Source organism: Anolis sagrei, chromosome 5 (genome assembly GCF_037176765.1).
Source record: "Anolis sagrei isolate rAnoSag1 chromosome 5, rAnoSag1.mat, whole genome shotgun sequence".
NCBI lineage: Eukaryota > Metazoa > Chordata > Lepidosauria > Squamata > Dactyloidae > Anolis > Anolis sagrei.
The window spans coordinates 190,970,462-190,989,906 of NC_090025.1; the positions used below are offsets into that span (position 1 = coordinate 190,970,462).

General features: G+C 42.3%; 1 protein-coding gene across 1 annotated transcript in view; it reads right to left on the reverse strand.

The window, feature by feature from the left end:
- The window catches only part of PODXL (podocalyxin like), a 107,350-nt gene extending 88,423 nt beyond the window's left edge, over positions 1-18,927 (reverse strand). Inside the window, exon 1 of the mRNA XM_060776424.2 lies at positions 18,619-18,927. Coding sequence (XP_060632407.2) covers positions 18,619-18,715 — 97 coding nt within the window. The 5' untranslated portion in view covers positions 18,716-18,927. The remainder of the gene's footprint in view (positions 1-18,618) is intronic.
- Between the last annotated feature and the right edge of the window lie 518 nt (positions 18,928-19,445).

The following is a 19,445-nucleotide window of genomic DNA, read 5'->3' on the forward strand; positions in this document are numbered from 1 at the left end:
CACACGCTGGGAGAGCTGGCCGAGGCTTCTAATGGAGGATGGAGGCCACCTTTATTATTTTTAAGGGGTCTGGGGGCTTGGGATGAGGGGATAGGGTCTCCAGACATCCCAAAATAACATCTAGACACCCACCCCAGAAAATGTGTGCTTTTTGGGGTGGGTGTGGGCAGGCCCCCAAAAAATCCACATTTTTTTTAACGCGGATGCTTTTGGGATAAAGGCCTGTCTGGATCTGACCGAAGAGAGCTGGGAAAGTTACTTTTAAAAGGACACTAACTTTTCCTAGTTTTGCAATAAAAGCAGCCATCTTAAGAGAAAGTTGGCTTCAGCTATAAGTATACCACACTTGAGACCTAGGGAATAAGGAAGTTTTAATTTAGAGATAGAGAGAAATGAAGAAGGAATATGAGAAAATCTCACAGTAGCCTAAGGACATGAAAGTCTGTGCACAAAAGGAAGGAAGGAAACAGAGAAGCAGGAGGAAAAAAGACTGTAAGGAGAATCCAATTAAGTTCCTTGGGATGTGAAGTATTGAAATCAATTTGTGTAAATATGCAGAAAGGGTTGAAATTTACACATAAGTTCAGAGCACCCAGGTAAGTATTTGGCTACAGTCCTTTAGCACTTAATACTATAAGTGAAATAATGTTTTCTTTTTGTACTTCGAGCTTTTCATGACTAAGGCTCTCATCACACTAGAATCATAGAATCACAGAGTTGGAAGAGACCTCATGGGCCATCCAGTCCAACCCCGTTCTGCCAAGAAGCAGGAATATTACATTCAAAGCACCCCTGACAGATGGCCATCCAGCCTGTGTTTAAAAGCTTCCAAAGAAGGAGCCTCCACCACACTCCGGGGCAGAGAGTTCCACTGCTGAACGGCTTTCACAGTCAGGAAGTTCTTCCTCATGTTCAGATGGAATCTCCTTTCTTGTAGTTTGAAGCCATTGTTCTGTGTCCTAGTCTCCAGGGAAGCAGAAAACAAGTTTGCTCCCTCCGCCTCCCTGTGGCTTCCTCTCACATATTTACACATGGCTATCATATCTCCTCTCAGCCTTCTCTTCTTTGGGCTAAACATGCCCAGCTCTTTAAGCCGCTCCTCATAGGGCTTGTTCTCCAGACCCTTGATCATTTTAGTCACCCTCTTCTGGACACATTCCAGCTTGACAATATATCTCTTGAATTGTGGTGCCCAGAATCAGACACAATATTCCAGGTGTGGTCTAACCAAAGCAGAATAGAGCGTGGGGAGCATGACTTCCCTGGATCTAGGCACTATGCTCCTATTGATGCAGGCCAAAATCCCATTGGCTTTTTTTGCTGCCACATCACATTGTTGGCTCATGTTTAACTTGTTGTCCACGAGGACTCCAAGATCTTTTTCACATGTACTGCTCTCGAGCCAGGCATCCCCCATTCTGTATCTTTGCATTTTGTTTTTTCTGCCTAAGTGGAGTATCTTGCATTTGTCCCTGTTAAACTTCATTTTGTTAGGTTTGGCCCTAAGGAGATGGGCCAAAACTAGGGAAAATATGTCTTATTTCCCTATACAACATTGCAGAGAAGCCAATAAATGTATTTCTAACCCTCACTGATTGATTGTGCTGATGGAAAGATGATCATTTGACGACATCTCCGAAGGGCCTCTTGACTTGACAGAAAGGGCGGTGGGTCCCTCTGAGAATGAAGATGGCTTAATTAGCATAAGCAGTGACTATGCACACACGGCGATCTGTATTAATCTTTCTGTCTGGCTGCATCATTTCCACTTACAGCTTCTCTACAGCATGCGTCAACAGATGGCTTGGCCTTGTAAAAACAAGGCAGCAACAGAAAAGAAAAGAGAGGGTGGAGATTTCCTTCTGCTTCACCCTTTCCACAAGAAAAATGTAGTGCTCATCTGGAGTTGCCATGTTTTGCCCTATCGCGGCTCCTGTGCATTCAAGAGTTATATCACCAGCAAACCATGAAACACAACATGGAGATGCAATGATTTAGGGCATTGGTTCTCAACCTGTGGGTCCACAGAAGTTTTGGTAAACTGGCTGGGATTTCTGTGAGTTTAAGGCCAAAACATCTGGGAACCCATAGGTTGAGAAACACTGATTTATTGCTATTGAGTCAAAGGAATTGTAGTTTTATGAGGCCTTTAGCCTTCTCTGACAAAGATGTTGTCTGCAAACACTTAGAAACAAATGCGGTCATTGCTAATCGTCAACATGGATTTATCAAAAACAAGTCATGCCAGACTAATCTGATCTCTTTTTTCGATAGAGTTACAAGCTGGATAGACGCAGGGAATGCCGTGGATGTGGCGTCCTTGGATTTCAGTAAGGCCTTCGACAAGGTCCCCCATGACCTTCTGGCAAGGAAAACTAGTCCAATGTGGGCTAGGCAAAACTACGGTGAGGTGGATCTGTAATTGGTTAAATGGACGAACCCAGAGGGTTATTTTCAGCAATGCTTCCTCTTCATCCTGGAAAGAAGTGACAAGTGGAGTGCCGCAGGGTTCTGTCCTGGGCCCGGTCCTGTTCAACATGTTTATTAATGACTTAGATGAAGGGCTAGAAGGCATGATCATCAAGTTTGCAGACAACACCAAATTGGGAGGGATAGTATATACTCCAGAGGACAGGAGCAGGATTCAAAACGATCTTGACAGATTAGAGAGATGGGCCAAAACTAACAAAAGGAAGTTCAACAGGGACAAATGCGAGATACTCCACTTAGGCAGAAAAAACGAAATGCAAAGATACAGAATGGGGGACACTTGGCTCAAGAGCGGTACGTGTGAAAAAGATCTTGGAGTCCTCGTGGACAACAAGTTAAGCATGAGCCAACAATGTGATGTGGTGGCAAAAAAGCCAATGGGATTTTGGCCTGCATCAATAGGAGCATAGTGTCTAGATCTAGGGAAGTAATGCTACCCCTCTATTCTGCTTTGGTTAGACCACACCTGGAATATTGTGTCCAATTCTGGGCACCACAATTCAAGAGAGATATTGACAAGCTGGAATGTGTCCAGAGGAGGACGACTAAAATGATCAAGGGTCTGGAGAACAAGCCCTATGAGGAGCGGCTTAAAGAGCTAGGCATGTTTAGCCTGAAGAAGGGAAGGCTGAGAGGAGACATGATAGCCATGTATAAATATGTGAGAGGAAGCCACAGGGAGGAGGGAGCAAGCTTGTTTTCTGCTGCCCTGGAGACTAGGACGCAGAACAATGGCTTCCAACTACAAGAAAGGAGATTCCATCTGAACATTAGGAAAAACTTCCTGATTGTGAGAGCTGTTCAGCAGTGGAACTCTCTACCCCAAAGTGTGGTAGAGACTCCTTCTTTGGAAGCTCTTAAACAGAGGCTGGATGGCCATCTGTCGGGGGTGCTTTGAATGCAATTTTACTGCTTCTTGCAGGGGGTTGGACTCGATGGCCCATGAGATCTCTTCCAACTCTATGATTCTATGATTTAGGGCAGTGGTTTCCAACCTTTCTTCCTCCAGGTGTTTTTGGCCTCCTACTCCCAGGAGCTTCAATATGAAAGGGAGAGCTCAAGGTCAATACAGAAGGAAGGAGGACAAACAACAAGGAGTCCTGTTGAAGGCTACGAGGCTATCCTTCTTCACATTTTCATAGAGAGTTCTTAGTGGGTGCCAGGTTTGCTGGAAACAGATGAAAAGCTCTTTTGTTGTTGGTCCAGATCCTAGGCATCTCATTCAGATATAATGGAAAGTAGAACTGTTTATTTAGATATAGACAGGATATCCCAGGCATGGGGAAACTTCAGCCCTCCAGGCATTTTGGACTTCAACTCCCACAATTCCTAACAGCCTACCAGCTGGTGTCTGTGTTCGACAATGGAGAGTGAGCTCTGAGCAGTCCCAGATCTGATGATGTGGTTTGAAGCCTCTCTCCAACCTCAAGAAACATAGAGTAAAGGGAAAGCTGCACACCAAAACATATATACACAATACAGTAAGCAAACAGAATCATATGCAAAACAAATTACAAGTGGAGACTTGAAGAAGGTTGCTATTTCCACACAAACTCATCCAAAACATCCCAAAAGCAAATGTTGGTTTTGCTGTTTTCTATAAGGGAGGGACACAATTTTACTATGCCATCATATATAACAGAATCTGAACAGTCGCAATTGGTCCAAAATCATCCCACAACAAGTCCAAGAGGCTACTGCTTTGGCATAAACAATAAAGCACCTTTATTTATTATTATTTTTCTATTGGGAAATGAGTGCTTATCTCCAAATGACTTAAGTTGTGAGAGCATTGGTTTGCTATGAGTTTTCCGGGCTGTATGGCCATGTTCCAGAAGCATTCCTGCTTCTTGGCAGGGGGTTGGACTGGATGGCCCAAGAGGTCTCTTCCAACTTTGCGATTCTACAATTCTCTCCTGACGCTTCATCCACATCTATGAGAGCCATCCTCAGAAGTTGTGAGGTCTGTTGGAAACTAGGCAAGTGAGGTTTATATATCTGTGCAAACCCCACTTGACTAGTTTCTAACAGACCTCACAAACTCTGAGGATGCCTGCCATAGATGTGGGCAAAATGCCAGGAGAGAGTGCTTCTGGAACATGGCCATACATACAGCCCGGAAAACTCATAACAACCCAGGGCACTTCCAGAGAGCACTAAATCGCTGTTTTTAGTGAGGGACAAAACAAATCCTGGGACTTCAGGAGAGGTCCACGTATAGACCTGTTGGTCCTGGGATTTCTGCCTCTGTTGTCCAGACTTGATGCTTTGTTTTGAGATTTAGAGACTCCCAAGATGGCTGCTTTTTTAAAAACCAACAACATGGGGAGCACTGCAAAAGTCCCATCCTGTTTGCAGGCCAGAGAAACTGTGCCCTCCACAATTTTCATGAAGTTTTTGGCACACAAACAAAGTTTTTGCCTTCTACTCAAGTGTCACCATCTTTTTAGGAACTGAGCAATCAGGAACAAGCATCTAAAACTTGGGAACAAACCCAGATAAAAAGAATCCTTTGATTTCCAATTGCAGGGATATACAGATATGCAAAGATCCAGATATTCAGCTCAAAATCACGATATTCCTGCACCTGGAAATTTCACGTTTCTTGCCTTTTGTAGTCATTGCTTCTGGGTTTACAGGGAAAGGCATTTGCCCACCTGTTTGCTGCGGAAGCTCCTGGGATAATGGTACTTGATCTGTCGCGTGCTAGGCCTGTTAAGAATTTCCTTTAAGACAGGATGTGCAACCTTTGCCCAGCGGGAAGCCAGGGGGCCCAAGAGAAGCTCTCAGGGATCTTCCACCACAAATAGTCTTTAGATGGCTTGTGAAGTATAACAAAGTCCTTTATTAATGAACAATCAAACAGAACTTCTCTTGTCAAGTTAAACAAATGATTCCAGGCTTTTATGCAACTGGTAGCTTCCTAAACTTGCCCATGAAGGACAGGCAACTGTCTTCAATAACTTCTTCTTTACTTTAAATGGAAATCCCCTTTTTAACTTCTCCCAGGCGGACTGTAATCTAACCCTTACTGAAGTGGGCTCCGCTACCAGGTCGAACTGCATCTCGAAGCACCAAGTGGACCTACCAGTAAAGGCTTAGATATTCTCCAGCTGGAGTTCTTTGGTCTTTAGGGTTGTTTTCCTGGAAATCTTTGGAGACTCTTAAGACTGTTTCCCCTTGGAAAGTCTTAAGGGTTGAAGCCTTTGTACAGGGGAAGCTTGCACACATCCTGTACATTAGCTCTCCTTGCTGAGACTAACTAAAAATGGTTCCCTTCCCTTCCCAATTGCCCTGAGCAAGGGGCAGGACCAAAACTTAATGATGATGGACAGGTGACTTGCCCTATGACTGCAGCCAAAGGAAGCCACCTATCTGCAGAGTCCCTGAAACCTTGGACTGTAAGCAAACATTTAATACAAAGCAAATAAAGTTGGAGCTCCTGGTACAGCCGTACCGGCACAGTACTGTCTGGATGGACCCCCAGTGATTCTGGCCATGAAAGACTTCGACAACACATTGAACATCTCTACTGCTGACTAAATGGAAGGAGGCAGCATCCCAGCTTCTGCTGCCAACTGGCTGTGTAGAATAATATGAACATCCCCCAGGCTTGTTCCTCCAGCATATTTTTCCAGAAGTACTTTCCTGCTGTAAGCTATTTCTTCTAGATTCGCACCCCTGAGATACAACTACAGCCAGAACATTTGCAGTTTCTCCATGGATTATTGCGTCTATCGTGCCGCCCAGCACAGAAAAGTTCTAACCCAAAGCACCATAACATGATTATTTATGACTAACATCAAAACATTCACTTGAAGGAATGGGCAATGAACCGTCTTTGCGTGCACTGCTCTCAACAAAAGGGATCCCTTTTTAAAGGAGGGATGAGCCTGGATTCAAAAGAGAATTCAAATCAGCTTTCTTGCACCAGGAGGTCCCAAATCCCAGACATATGACGAAGAATGTATCGACTAACTACAGCAGGGAATATAACACTTGTGTATCAAAAATGCTAATAGAATAGGGTTAGGCAAAGTACAACTTGAGTGACTCTCCCCAATGCCTCAAAACCACTGCAAATTATTTCTCTGTATGAATATTTATCCCTCACTCTATATCCTGGGGGTGGGTGGTGTGTTTTATGTAATTTAATACATTTGTTTATTGGTTTTATTGCTTTTGTATTTTGAACATTTCTATGTTTAATTCTATTTCAATATTTATACATGTTAGTGACACAACATCCATGTTCAACATCTACACAAATGACCAGCCACTGCCAGAAGGGACAGAGAGTTTCATCTATGCTGATGATCGTGCCATTACTGCTCAAGCAGGGAGCTTTGAGAGGGTTGAACAGAAGCTCTCCGAAGCTCTAGGTGCTCTTATTGCCTATTACAGGGAAAATCAGCTGATCCCTAATCTATCTAAAACGCAGATATGTGCCTTTCACCTTAAGAACAGACAAGCATCCCGAGCTCTGAGGATTACCTGGGAAGGAATCCCGCTGGAGCATTGCAGCGCATCCAAACACCTGTGAGTCACTCTGGACCATGCTCTGACCTACAAAAAGCACTGCCTGAACATCAAGCAAAAAGTGGGTGCTAGAAACAATATCAGACGAAAGCTGACTGGCACAACCTGGGGATCACAACCAGACACAGTGAAGACATCTGCCCTTGCGCTGTGCTACTCTGTTGCTGAGTATGCATGACCGGTGTGGGATACATCTCACCACACTAAAACAGTGGATGTGCCTCTTAATGAGACATGCAGCTTTATCACGGGGTGTCTGCACCCTACATCACTAGAGAAATTACACTGTCTAGCCGGTATTGCACTACCTGACATCTGCCGGGAAGTAGCAGCCAATAGTGAAAGGACCAAGGCAGTGACATCTCCAGCTCATCTCTTGCTTGGGTATCAGCCAGCATGTCAATGACTTAAATCAAGAAATAGTTTTCTAAGATCTACAGAGATACTTGCTGGGACACCGCAGCAAGCGAGAATCCAAAACTGGCAGGCTCAAACCCAGAATCTCAATCAATGGCTGATACCAAATGAGAGACTCCCCCCTGGGCACACAGAAAACTGGGCGACATGGAAGGCGCTGAACAGACTGAGCTCTGGCACCACGAGATGCAGAGCTAATCTTAAGAAATGGAGCTACAAAGTGGAATCCATGACATGCGAGTGTGGAGAAGAGAAAAGTACAGACTACCTGCTGCAATGCAACCTGAGCCCTGCCACAGGCACAATGGAGGACCTTCTTGCGGCAACACCAGAGGCACTCCAAGTGGCCATTAATCAACTACCAAGCTTGCAAACTTTGTGTTTTGTCTGTCTGTCTGTTTGTTTGTTTTGTTAAAAATGTAATACAAATGTCTGGTTGCTCCTGACACAATAAATAAATACAAACAATAGTACATGGGTAACTGAATCTATGCTCATGCAATTAATTTGCTATGTTTGCATCTGAACTTCCCTCGAAAATGATCAAGGCATATTTATTCACACAAGCATACTGTTTGGATTCTGACAAAACCAAAGTTTGCTTCTTGATTCCACTGCCCCCCCCCCCCCCCCCCCCCGGTATCTTTCTGAGCTGTGTTTAGTTGAATCCATGGATTCAGATCCCACATATGCAGAGCGATAATTGTACATAATGTGAGGAAATGGGGCAAAATGTCTGCTTGCTGTGGGATATGTTGTGCATGAAAATTCACAGTGCCTTTTGTTAGAGTTCATTTCTTTTGCAACAAGCAGTAAGTGGTGCAAGGATCAAGGGAGCAGGGAGTAAGAGCCAAACCACCTGGCTAACTTTTGTGTCCTTATAGCCAGGGTGGGGCAGCTGCTAAGGGAATAAAGGAGGAAAAGTACTACTTGCTGTGGGTTGTTGGAAGTGGGTTGGAGGAATGGATTGTTGGAGAGGTGAAGAAGGACAGTGTGTTGGGAGGAATTGGAGGAGTTTGGTGGAAGGAATTTGGTGGAAGGAATTGCTCAAAGAGAACAATTGGACTCTGTATGTATATAGGTTCTTTTCTATAAACTCTTCTAAAAGACAAACAACTGAGTTTGTTCCTTAGTAAAAGGCAAAGGCATCTGCATCTGTGAGTGTCTATATTCATCTTCCTCATGACACCTCCCTGTTCCTATTTGGGCACAGCTCAAAGCACCAATGGAAAAATAGCATTATGACAAGTAGGTATCTGCTATGGCAGCACTCAAGATGCTGGTCGCTTCTGTTTAGCTCATCCTCTGTTTGGGTATCAGCCAGCATGTCAATGACTTAAATCAAGAAATAGTTTTCTAAGATCTACAGAGACACTCGCTGGAACACCTCAGCAAGCGAGAGTCCAAAAGTGGCAGGCTCAAACCCAGAACCTCAACCAGTGGCTGATACCAAATGAGAGACTGCCCCCCGGGCACACAGAGGACTGGGCGACTTGGAAGGCGCTGAACAGACTGCGTTCTGGCACCACAAGATGCAGAGCCAACCTTCAGAAATGGGGCTATAAAGTGGAATCCTCGATATGCGAATGTGGAGAGGAGCAAACCACAGACCACCTGCTGCAATGCAACCTGAGCCCTGCCACATGCACAAGGGAGAACCTCCTTGCAGCAACACCAGAAGCACTCCAAGTGGCCAGATTCTGGTCAAAGGACATTTAACCAACTACCAAACTCACAAATGCTGTATTTTATCTGTTTGTTTGCTTTGTTCTGTTAGAAATGTAATATATTTGACTGGTTGATCTGACACGACAAATAAAGCACTCAAGATAGAAGTTTCAGGGCGCTTCCAGACAGCACTAAATCACTGGTTGCAAACAGGGGCAAAAAAATCAAAGGACTTCAGAAGAGGTCCACATATAGATTCATAGATTCATATATAGTGAGCTGATGTGGATCTAGCACTGAAAGCAAATATTATAGTGAAAACTGGTACCAACAAGACTAAAGAAGTTTAACTCTTCCATCGTAAATTAAAACTTCTGACATTAAAAGTCCCTCCATACGCATGTACCATTCCAGAACCCTGCTGTATTTTACTAATTTCTATCATACTTACTCTATCCAAAACAGCAAGGTATGCTGCTGAATCTTTGAAATCCATTCCCCAAACACTGGGCCCAGGCCCGTAGAGGGGGGGGGGAGGCATCAGCCCCCCCCCCCAAATTTTCAGGGTGGTCCACGAGAAGGCCTTACTCGTACATTATTTAAAGTGTTATGTTTATTCATACCATGATCTGATCACCATGCTCAATATATCCCATATGCATGAGGGGATTGGGATAACGATACAAAAGGTTTGCTAGGGTAGATCCTGAGCACACCCCCCCCCGAATAAAACTCAGCTCCCCCCAAATCAAACTATATCCCCTGGAAGCTTTTAACATATGCCGCACTCCCTCCCATGATTAGCATTTTATGCCCACCACTGCACTAAGGAATACCCACTGCATTCACTGAACAAAACAAACACAAGCTAGGCAAATGGAAATTATTGCATTTGGAAGCACCTCAAGTTCTATCCCAAGAGGCCATCTGATCGCAAAGGACCAAAACCAAGCTGTCAGGGTTGCACATTCCTAGGAAAGTAATAACAGCTCAGTTAACAAATGCAGGAGCATTTGTGTGTTTTATATGCAGAAAGTGTAACCTTAATCCCACACCTTGGGAAAGTTATGCTTTAGATTCTGTGCTCGTATGGGTTTTCAAGTCCTCCGCTGATTTATGGCAACCTCATGACTCTCATAGTCCTTTCTTAGATTCTGCATACTTACTTGAGAGTAAATGATGCCAAACAATGGAGGGTGCTTCCTTGAGTTGCAAACGCCCAACTTACAAAGGACGAATTGGGTTGTTGTAGTTTTTTTTGGGCTATATGGCCATGTTCTAGAGGCATTCTCTCCTGACGTTTTGCCTGCATCTATGGCAAGCAACCTCTGAGGATGCTTGCCATAGATGCAGGCAAAATGTCAGGAGAGAATGCCTTTAGAACAGTGTTTCTCAACCTGGGGGTCGGGACCTCTGAGGGGGTCGTGAGGGGGTGTCAGAGGGGTCGCCAAAGACCATAAGAAAACACAGTATTTTTTGATGGTCATTGGGATTCAATGTGGGAAGTTTGAGCCAATTCTATCGTTGATGGAGTTCAAAATGTTCTTTGATTGTAATGAACTATAAATTCCAGCAACTACTACTCCCATATCAAGATCTATTTTTCCCAGACTCCACCAGTGTTCACATTTGGGCATATTGAGTATTCATGCCAAGTTTGGTCCAGATCCACCATTGCATGAGTCCACAGTGCTCTCTGGATATAGGTGAACTACAACTCCCAAACTCAAGGTCAATGCCCATCAAACCCTTCCAGTGTTTTCCATTGGTCATGGGAGCCAAGTTTGGTTCAAATCCATCGCTGGTAGAGTTCAGAATGCTCTTTGATTATAAGCAAACTATAAATCCCAGCAACTACCACTCCCAAATTACAAAATCAATCCTCCCCCAACCCCACCCATTTGGGTGTATTGGGTATTTGTGCCCAGTTTGGTCCAGTGAATGAAAATGCATCCTGCATATCAGATATTTACATTATGATTTATAACAGTATATAAAATGACTGTTACAAAGTAGCAATGAAAACAATATTATCGTTGGGGGTCACCACAACATGAGGGACTGTATTAAGGGGTCATGGCATTAGGAAGGTTGAGAACCACTGCTTTAGAACATAGCCATATAGCCCGAAAAAATCTACAACAACCCAGTGATTCCAGCCATGAAAGCCTTCAAAAATGATGAATTGTTAAGAACCGGGATGAGACAACAGGAAATGAGAGAAATCTACCCCTCGGAAGGGAAATTCACCCCTAAAAGAGTTATAAGCATGGGGAAAGGCAGTCTCTACCAAAGCTGTATCACCAATCCTTGTTTCTACAAGCCAAATTTTTCAAAATCCAATTATCACAGGGACCGAAAGTAAGGGGATATTTTCTGAACAGGGGCACAAACATCAAAACGAACACCACAGTGCCGTTAACCCAGGCATGGGCAAACATGGGTCCTCCAGGTGTTCGCTTAAGCGGCTGAGGGAGAAAAGGAAACGGCCTGAGGCCATTAGGAATTGTGGGAGTTGAAATCCAAACACCTGGAGGACCCACGTTTGCCCATACCTGCACTAACCCTTCCCTATTCTATTCTATCCAAACCCTATCTATCTATCTATCTATCTATCTATCTATCTATCCATCCATCCATCCATCTATCCATCCATCCATCCATCTATCCATCCATCTGAAGTTACACTTAAAAATGTACCTGTTCCAATTTACAAACAAATTCAATTTAAGAACAAACCTACAGAACCTATCTTGTTCATAACTTGGGGATTGACTGTACAAGATAATTCCTTCTCTGAAACACTTGGGACCCAGAAGAGTTTTGGATTTCATTTTTTGGAATATTCACATATATTACTTGGAGATGGGGTCCAAGTTTAAACACGTCTATTTATGTTCTACAGACACTTTTTACATGCGTAGTGTGAAGGAAGATCGTTTTATACACAACATTTTAAAATAATGTTGTGCATGGAACCCAGTACACTGAACCCATCAGAAAGCAAAAATGTCACTGAGTTGTTGTAGGTTTTTTCGGGCTATATGGCCATGTTCTAGAGGCATTCTCTCCTGACGTTTCGCCTGCATCTATGGCAAGCATCCTCAGAGGTAGAGGAAGGAGATATTACTCCCCCGCTTCTCTGTTATCATTTAAATAGGAAGATTCCAACAAACACAGTGCTTATAAGTTGTGTGTCTCTCATCTAGAGATTCTCCATACAAGTGGCCAAGGTAGTGACATTTTTGTATTGTCGAAGGCTTTCATGGCCTGAATCAACCTCACTACCTCTGAAGATGCTTGCCATAGATGCAGGCGAAAAGTCAGGAGAGAATGCCTCTAGACCATGGCCATATAGCCCGAAAAAACCTACAACAACCCAGTGATTCCGGCCATGAAAGCCTTCAACAATACAAAAATGTCACTAAATTGGCCACTTGTATGGAGAATGTCTAGATGAGAGACACTCAACTTATAAGCACTGTGTTTGTTGGAATCTTCCTATTTAAATGATAACGGAGAAGTGGGGGAATAATATCTCCTTCCTCTACAAGCAAGCAATATCTATCACAAGCCAGCTAACATTGAAACCCCATCTCCAAAAGAGTCCTGGGGACAATGTTTTCACTTGTAACCACCACAATAATAATGGCAGAGTATCCTTTATCTGGAATGCTTAGGACCAGAAGTGTTTTGGATTGTTGCATTTTAGAATATCTATATTGGCATAAGCATACATAATAAGATATTTATTGGCGATGAGACCCAAAGTGCAAAATTCACTGATGTCTTTTCTCCTCCTCCTCCTCATTTATTTATTTATACCCAGCTTTATCTCTCCCAAAGGAGACTCATAGACACCTTCTACACATAACTGAAAATGATTATAGTTATTTCTATCCCACTTTTATGGAGCCCCCGGTGGTGCAGTGGAGCCCCCGGTGGTGCAGGACTGAAGACCGACAGGTCGCAGGTTCGAATCTGGGGAGAGGCGGATGAGCTCCCTCTATCAGCTCCAGCTCCTCATGCAGGGACATGAGAGAAGCCTCCCACAAGGATGATAAAAACATGAAATCATCCAGGCGTCCCCCGGACAACGTCCTTGCAGATGACCAATTCTGTCACACCAGAAGCGACTTGCAGTTTCTTGAGTCGCTCCTGACATGACAAAAAAAAATCTCTCCCAAAGGACACTCAGACACCTTCTACACATAACTGAAATGATTATTATAGTTATTTCCATCCCACTTTTGTCCCTTTATTGAGTCGCTTCTGATACGACAAAAAAATATCCCACTTTTATCCCTTTATTGAGTTGCCAAGGCACCCATGACATAAAAAACAGTACAATTTAAAATTCACAACATACAAACATTAAAATAAAACAAATCAGTCAAAATTCCTCCTTTTTATATACTACTTTTTAATAACTTTGTGCATGAAAGCAGGTTTATCTACGTTAAACTAAAAGAAAGTGGAGGTGTTACTCTTTCTGCCACACGTGAGGATAATTTTGGAGTAGTTCATATTTCAGAACTGTGGATAAGGAATTGATACTTAAATTATTATTATTATTATTATTATTATTATTATTACTACATTATTATTTCTTCATCTCCAAAATTGTCCATATGGAGGCTGAGATACAAAAACCTTTGCCTTTCGATGGTCCAATACACATTAACTTTAATGCACAAAGTTATCCAAAAATAGTGGGTTGTTGTAGGTTTTTTGAGCTATATGGCCATGTTCTAGAAGCATTCTCTCCTGACGTTTCACCTGCATCTATGGCAGGCATCCTCAGAGGTTGTGAGGATGCCTGCCATAGATGCAGGTGAAACGTCAGGAGAGAATGCTTCTAGAACATGGCCATATAGCTCAAAAAACCTACAACAACCCAATGATTCCAACCATAGAAGCCTCGACAATACATTATCCAAAAATAGTGGGTTGTTGTATGTTTTTCGGGCTATATGGCCATGTTCTAGAAGCATTCTCTCCTGATGTTTCACCTGCATCTATGGCAGGTATCCTCAGAGGTTGTGAGGATGCCTGCCATAGATGCAGGTGAAACATCAGGAGAGAATGCTTCTAGAACAAAGCCATATAGCCCAAAAAACCTACAACAACCTAGTGATTCCCGCCATGGAAGCCTCAACAATACATTATCCAAAAATAGTTCATACAATTATCTTCAGGCATGTGTGTGTGTATATATACACACATACATAAACGGTGCATCTGAAATATAAATGAATTTTACATTTAGCTTCGGCTCCCATCCCTAGGGTATCTCATGATGTACATATATGCAAATACCAATTCTCCAAAATAAAACAACAACAACAACAACAACAACAACAACAACAACAAAACACTCCGGATCCCAAGATTTTCAAATAAGGGGAAAGCGGGATATCTCATGATGTACTTATATGTAAATACAGGTATTCAAAAACCTGGAGAAAATCCCAAATACTCAACCCAACAGAAGATATCTCCAGGATACCTCATGATGTACCTATATATAATGATTACTACTACTACTATTGTTGTTGTTATACATGCCTCACTTTCATCTCTTGATCAAGACCCAATATAGGTACTCCAATATCTTTGAGGGGAAGAAAAAAAATCCAAAACAGTATATACATATTGAAGATATACACGAAAGTATTTCAGCATGTCAGCAACACAAATGCCAAGGGGGTGTTATCATTTTCCTATACTATCCAAAACTATATGTATCTTTCTTTGGCTGGAGTTACACTTAAACAATGTACCCGTTTTGACTAATAATAATAATAATAATAATAATAATAATAATTTATACCCCACTTTATCTCCTCCAAGGGGACTCAAAGCAGCTTCACATAAAAGCATTAGCACATCATTTACAATATACAAATATACAAACGTTAAAACCGAATTAAATGTGAACAGTATTAAAAAAAATCACAGTTAAAAACCATTCAAACATATTGGAAGATAAAGTTACATACATGTTCAACTTAAGAACAAACCTACAGAAGCTATCTAGTTCTTAACTTGGGGACTGCTGGTATATGGAAATACACAAATAGAAGAGATACACAAGAGGATATTTTAGGATGTAAGTATAGGTAACTAAAGTCAGTCCCCAAGTTGCAGAAAAACTAACAGGCAGCAAAACAAATGCCATGGGGGTGTTAACCCTCCCTTATGCTATCCAAAACTACATCTATCTATGTATCCATCTATGTAGGTATCTATCTATCTATCTATCTATCTAAGTATCTATGTTTGTATGTATGTTTGAATGCAGGGGCGGCTCATCCATTATGCAAAGTAAGCGGTCGCAGTACACTTTTTTTTGCCAGGGGTGCAGAGGCGCCTCTGTAAATGCCCCTCGACCACCACTTGAGGAGCACCCCCTCGGCTCACAACAGCCCTAGCAGTCCGGGGGAAGCCTCAGCCACCTATTACACAAAGTAAGCATTTGCAATATAGTTGCTTGTGCCCAGGGGCACTCTTGAGGCACTCTTGGGGGAAAATAGACCTTGACATATGCGAGTTGTAGTTACTGGGATGTATAGTTCACCTACAATCAAAGAGCATTCTGAACTCTACCAATGATGGAATTGAACCAAATATGGCACACAGAACTCCCACGACGAACAGAAAATATATATCAATAATTGGTTGGGGGGGGGGGGGCGCTGCCAAAATACTGTTTGTTTACCATTGAAAATTATCTAGGGCCGCCTCTGTTTGTATGTATGTATCTATGTATGTATTTATCTATGTATCTATCAATCTATCTTTGGCTGGAGTCACACTTATACAAGGTGCCTGTTCCGACTTACATACGCAGAAGCAAACCGACAGAAGCAATCTTGTTCATAACTTGAGGACGGCTGGTATATGCAAATAGAAGACACACTGGAGGATATCTCAAGATATCAGTATATGTAACTAAAGTCAGTCCACAAGTTGCAGCAAAATAAACAGGCAGCAAAACAAATGCCATGGGGATGTTAATCTTCCCCTATACTATCCAAAACTGTATCTATGTATCTATCTTTGGCTGGAGTTACACTTACACAACCCTTCCTATGCTATCCGAAAATCAATCTATCTATCTATCTATCTATCTATCTATGTATTGATCTATGTATCTATCAAAGATAGATACATAAATGGATACATAGATAGATACATACATAGGCTGGAGTTACAGTGAAACAATCATTCCCTATGCTATCCAAAAATTATATCTATGTATGTCTAAATGTATGCATGTATGTATCTATCTATGTATGTATCTATCAATCTATGTATCTATGTATCTATATTTCGCTGGAGTTACACTTAAACAACCCTTCCATATGCTATCCGAAAATATATCTATCTATGTATGTGTGTATCTATGTATCTTCTATCTATATTGGCGGGAGTTAAATGTAAACAACTCTTCCTTATGCTATCCGAAAATACATGTATGTATGTGGAGCCCCTGGGTGGCACAGTGGGTTAAAGCCCTGAGCTTGTTGACCGAAAGGTCGCAGGTTCGATTCCAGGGAGCGGCGTAAGCTTCCGCTGTCAGCCCTAGCTTCTGCCAGCCTAGCAGTTCCAAAACATGCAAATGTGAGTAGATCAATAGCTACCGCTCCGACAGGAAGGTAACGGCACTCCATGCAGTCATGCTGGTCACATGACCTTGGAGGTGTCTACGGACAACGCCGACTCTTCGGCTTAGAAATGGAAATGAGCACCACATCCCAGAGTCAGACATGACTGGACTTAATGTCAGGAGACTACCTTTACCTTTTATGTATGTATGTATGTATGTATGTATCTATCTATCTATCTATCTATCTATTTTAGGCTGGAGTTACACTTAAGCAACCCTTCCTTATGCTATCTGAACATATATCTATGTACTATCTATGTATGCATCTATGTATGTGTGTATCTATCTATGTATCTATGTATGTATGTATCTATCTATGTATGTATCTATGTATCTATCTATGTATCTATCTATTTTTGGCTGGAGTTACACAACAACCCTTATGCTATCTGAACATATATCTATGTATTATATATGTATGTATCTATGTATGTGTGTATCTATCTATGTATCTATGTATCTATCTATGTATCTATCTATGTATATATCTATGTATCTATGTATATATCTATGTATCTAACTATGTATCTACCTATGTATCTACCTACCTATGTATGTATCTATGTACGTATCTATGTATGTGTGTATCTATCTATCTATCTATCTATCTATCTATGTATCTATCTATCTATGTATATATCTATGTATCTATGTATATATCTATGTATCTATGTATCTACCTACCTACCTATGTATGTATCTATGTATGTATCTATGCATCTACCTATCTACCTATGTATTATATATGTATGTATCTATGTATGTATGTATCTATCTATCTATCTATGTATCTATCTATGTATATATCTATGTATCTATGTATATATCGATGTATCTATCTATGTATCTACCTATGTATCTACCTATGTATGTACCTACCTACCTACCTATGTATGTATCTATGTATGTATCTATGCATCTACCTACCTACCTATGTATTATCTATGTATGTATCTATGTATGTGTCTATCTATGTATCTATCTATATATGTATGTATCTATGTATGTGTGTATCTATCTATCTATCTTTCTATCTATCTATGTTTCTATCTATCTATGTATCTATGTATATATCTATGTGTCTATATATCTATGTATCTATCTATGTATTTATCTATGTATCTACCTACCTATGTATCTATCTATGTATCTATCTATGTATCCACCTATCTATTATCTATGTATGTATCTATGTATCTATCTATGTATCTCTCTATGTATCTACCTACCTACCTACCTATGTATGTATGTATCTATCTATCTATCTATCTATCTATCTATGTATCTATCCATCTGTGCATCTATGTATCTGTGTATCTATCTATTTTTGGCTGGAGTTACACTTAAACAACCCTTCCCTATGCTATCCAAAAATATATCTATCTATCTATCTCTGTATCTCCCTAGTATCTACCCATCTATGTATCTGTGCATCTATCTATCTTTGGCTGAAGTTATACTTAAACAATGTACCTGTTCCGACTTACATACTCATTCAACTTAAGACCAAACCGAGGGAAGCTGTCTTGTTCAAAAACTTGTCTATGCCAGGAGGAGACACCCAAGACTTTCTCAGGATGTTAAGGAGATGGGACTGGGAGTTCCCTGTGGGGCTGGCTCCCCTCCTGGTCCCCCCCCCCTCTCCTCAAGACCTGCAGAAAGGAATCCCCGAAGGGAAGGCTGCTCCTCCCTTGCCCCACTCACTCCAGAAGCCAACACATCCCAACTTGGGGCGCCAAGCTCTTCAGAGACCCCGGAGGAAAGAAAACACCGTCTAGTCCCACACATGAATCCCTCCCAAATCCAAATCCAGATCCAGGGGGGGTCCTTACCCGGGCAAGAGGAGGCCAGGAGGAGCATCAAGAGCAGGAGGCTCAGCCGCGGCGGCGGCGGGCGCATGGCTGGTCGCGTGGCGTGGCCTCTGCGCATGTGAAGAGCGCGCCAGCTCGGGGTGGAGTGGAGTCGGGTGGATGGATGGATGGGTGCCCCCTCTTTCCCTCTCTTCCCTCCCCTCGCTTCTTGTCTTCCTCGAGGCGAAATTCCCCTCGAGAGTGTTCCTCCGCGGAGCTCTTCTCCAGCACCCGACAAGCGCCGGCTTCGGACTGAACTCCCGCAACGCTGCTGTTCAGGTACCCGAGGTCTGGAAGGGGGGTGTCCACGACAAAAAGCACCCCCATTGGTCCTCCCACGGTCGCCCTTTGGCTTCCTCATTGGTCGGAGCACTTGCCTGTTTGGCTCGGGTCCCACCCACTCCTCTTTATCAAACAGAAGGCGCCTCAGAGGCTCATTGGAGACTCTGGAGTGAAAGCAGAGGCCTGGGCAAACTTGGGCCCTCCAATGCCTTGGACTACAACTCCCACCATTCCGAACAGCCCCGGGCCTTTGCTTTTCCCCCTTAGCCGCATAAGCTTAAACACTTAAACAACCCCTCCCTATGCTATCCAAAAATCAATCAATCTATGTGCCTATGTATGCATGTATGTATCTATCTATGTATCTATCTATCTAGCTATGTATGTATATATGTATCTATCTATCTCTATATCTATCAATTTATGTATCTATCTATCTAGCTATGTATGCATGTACATATCTATGTATGTATGTCTCTATGTAGCTATCTAGCTATGTATGTATATATCTAGCTATACATGTATGT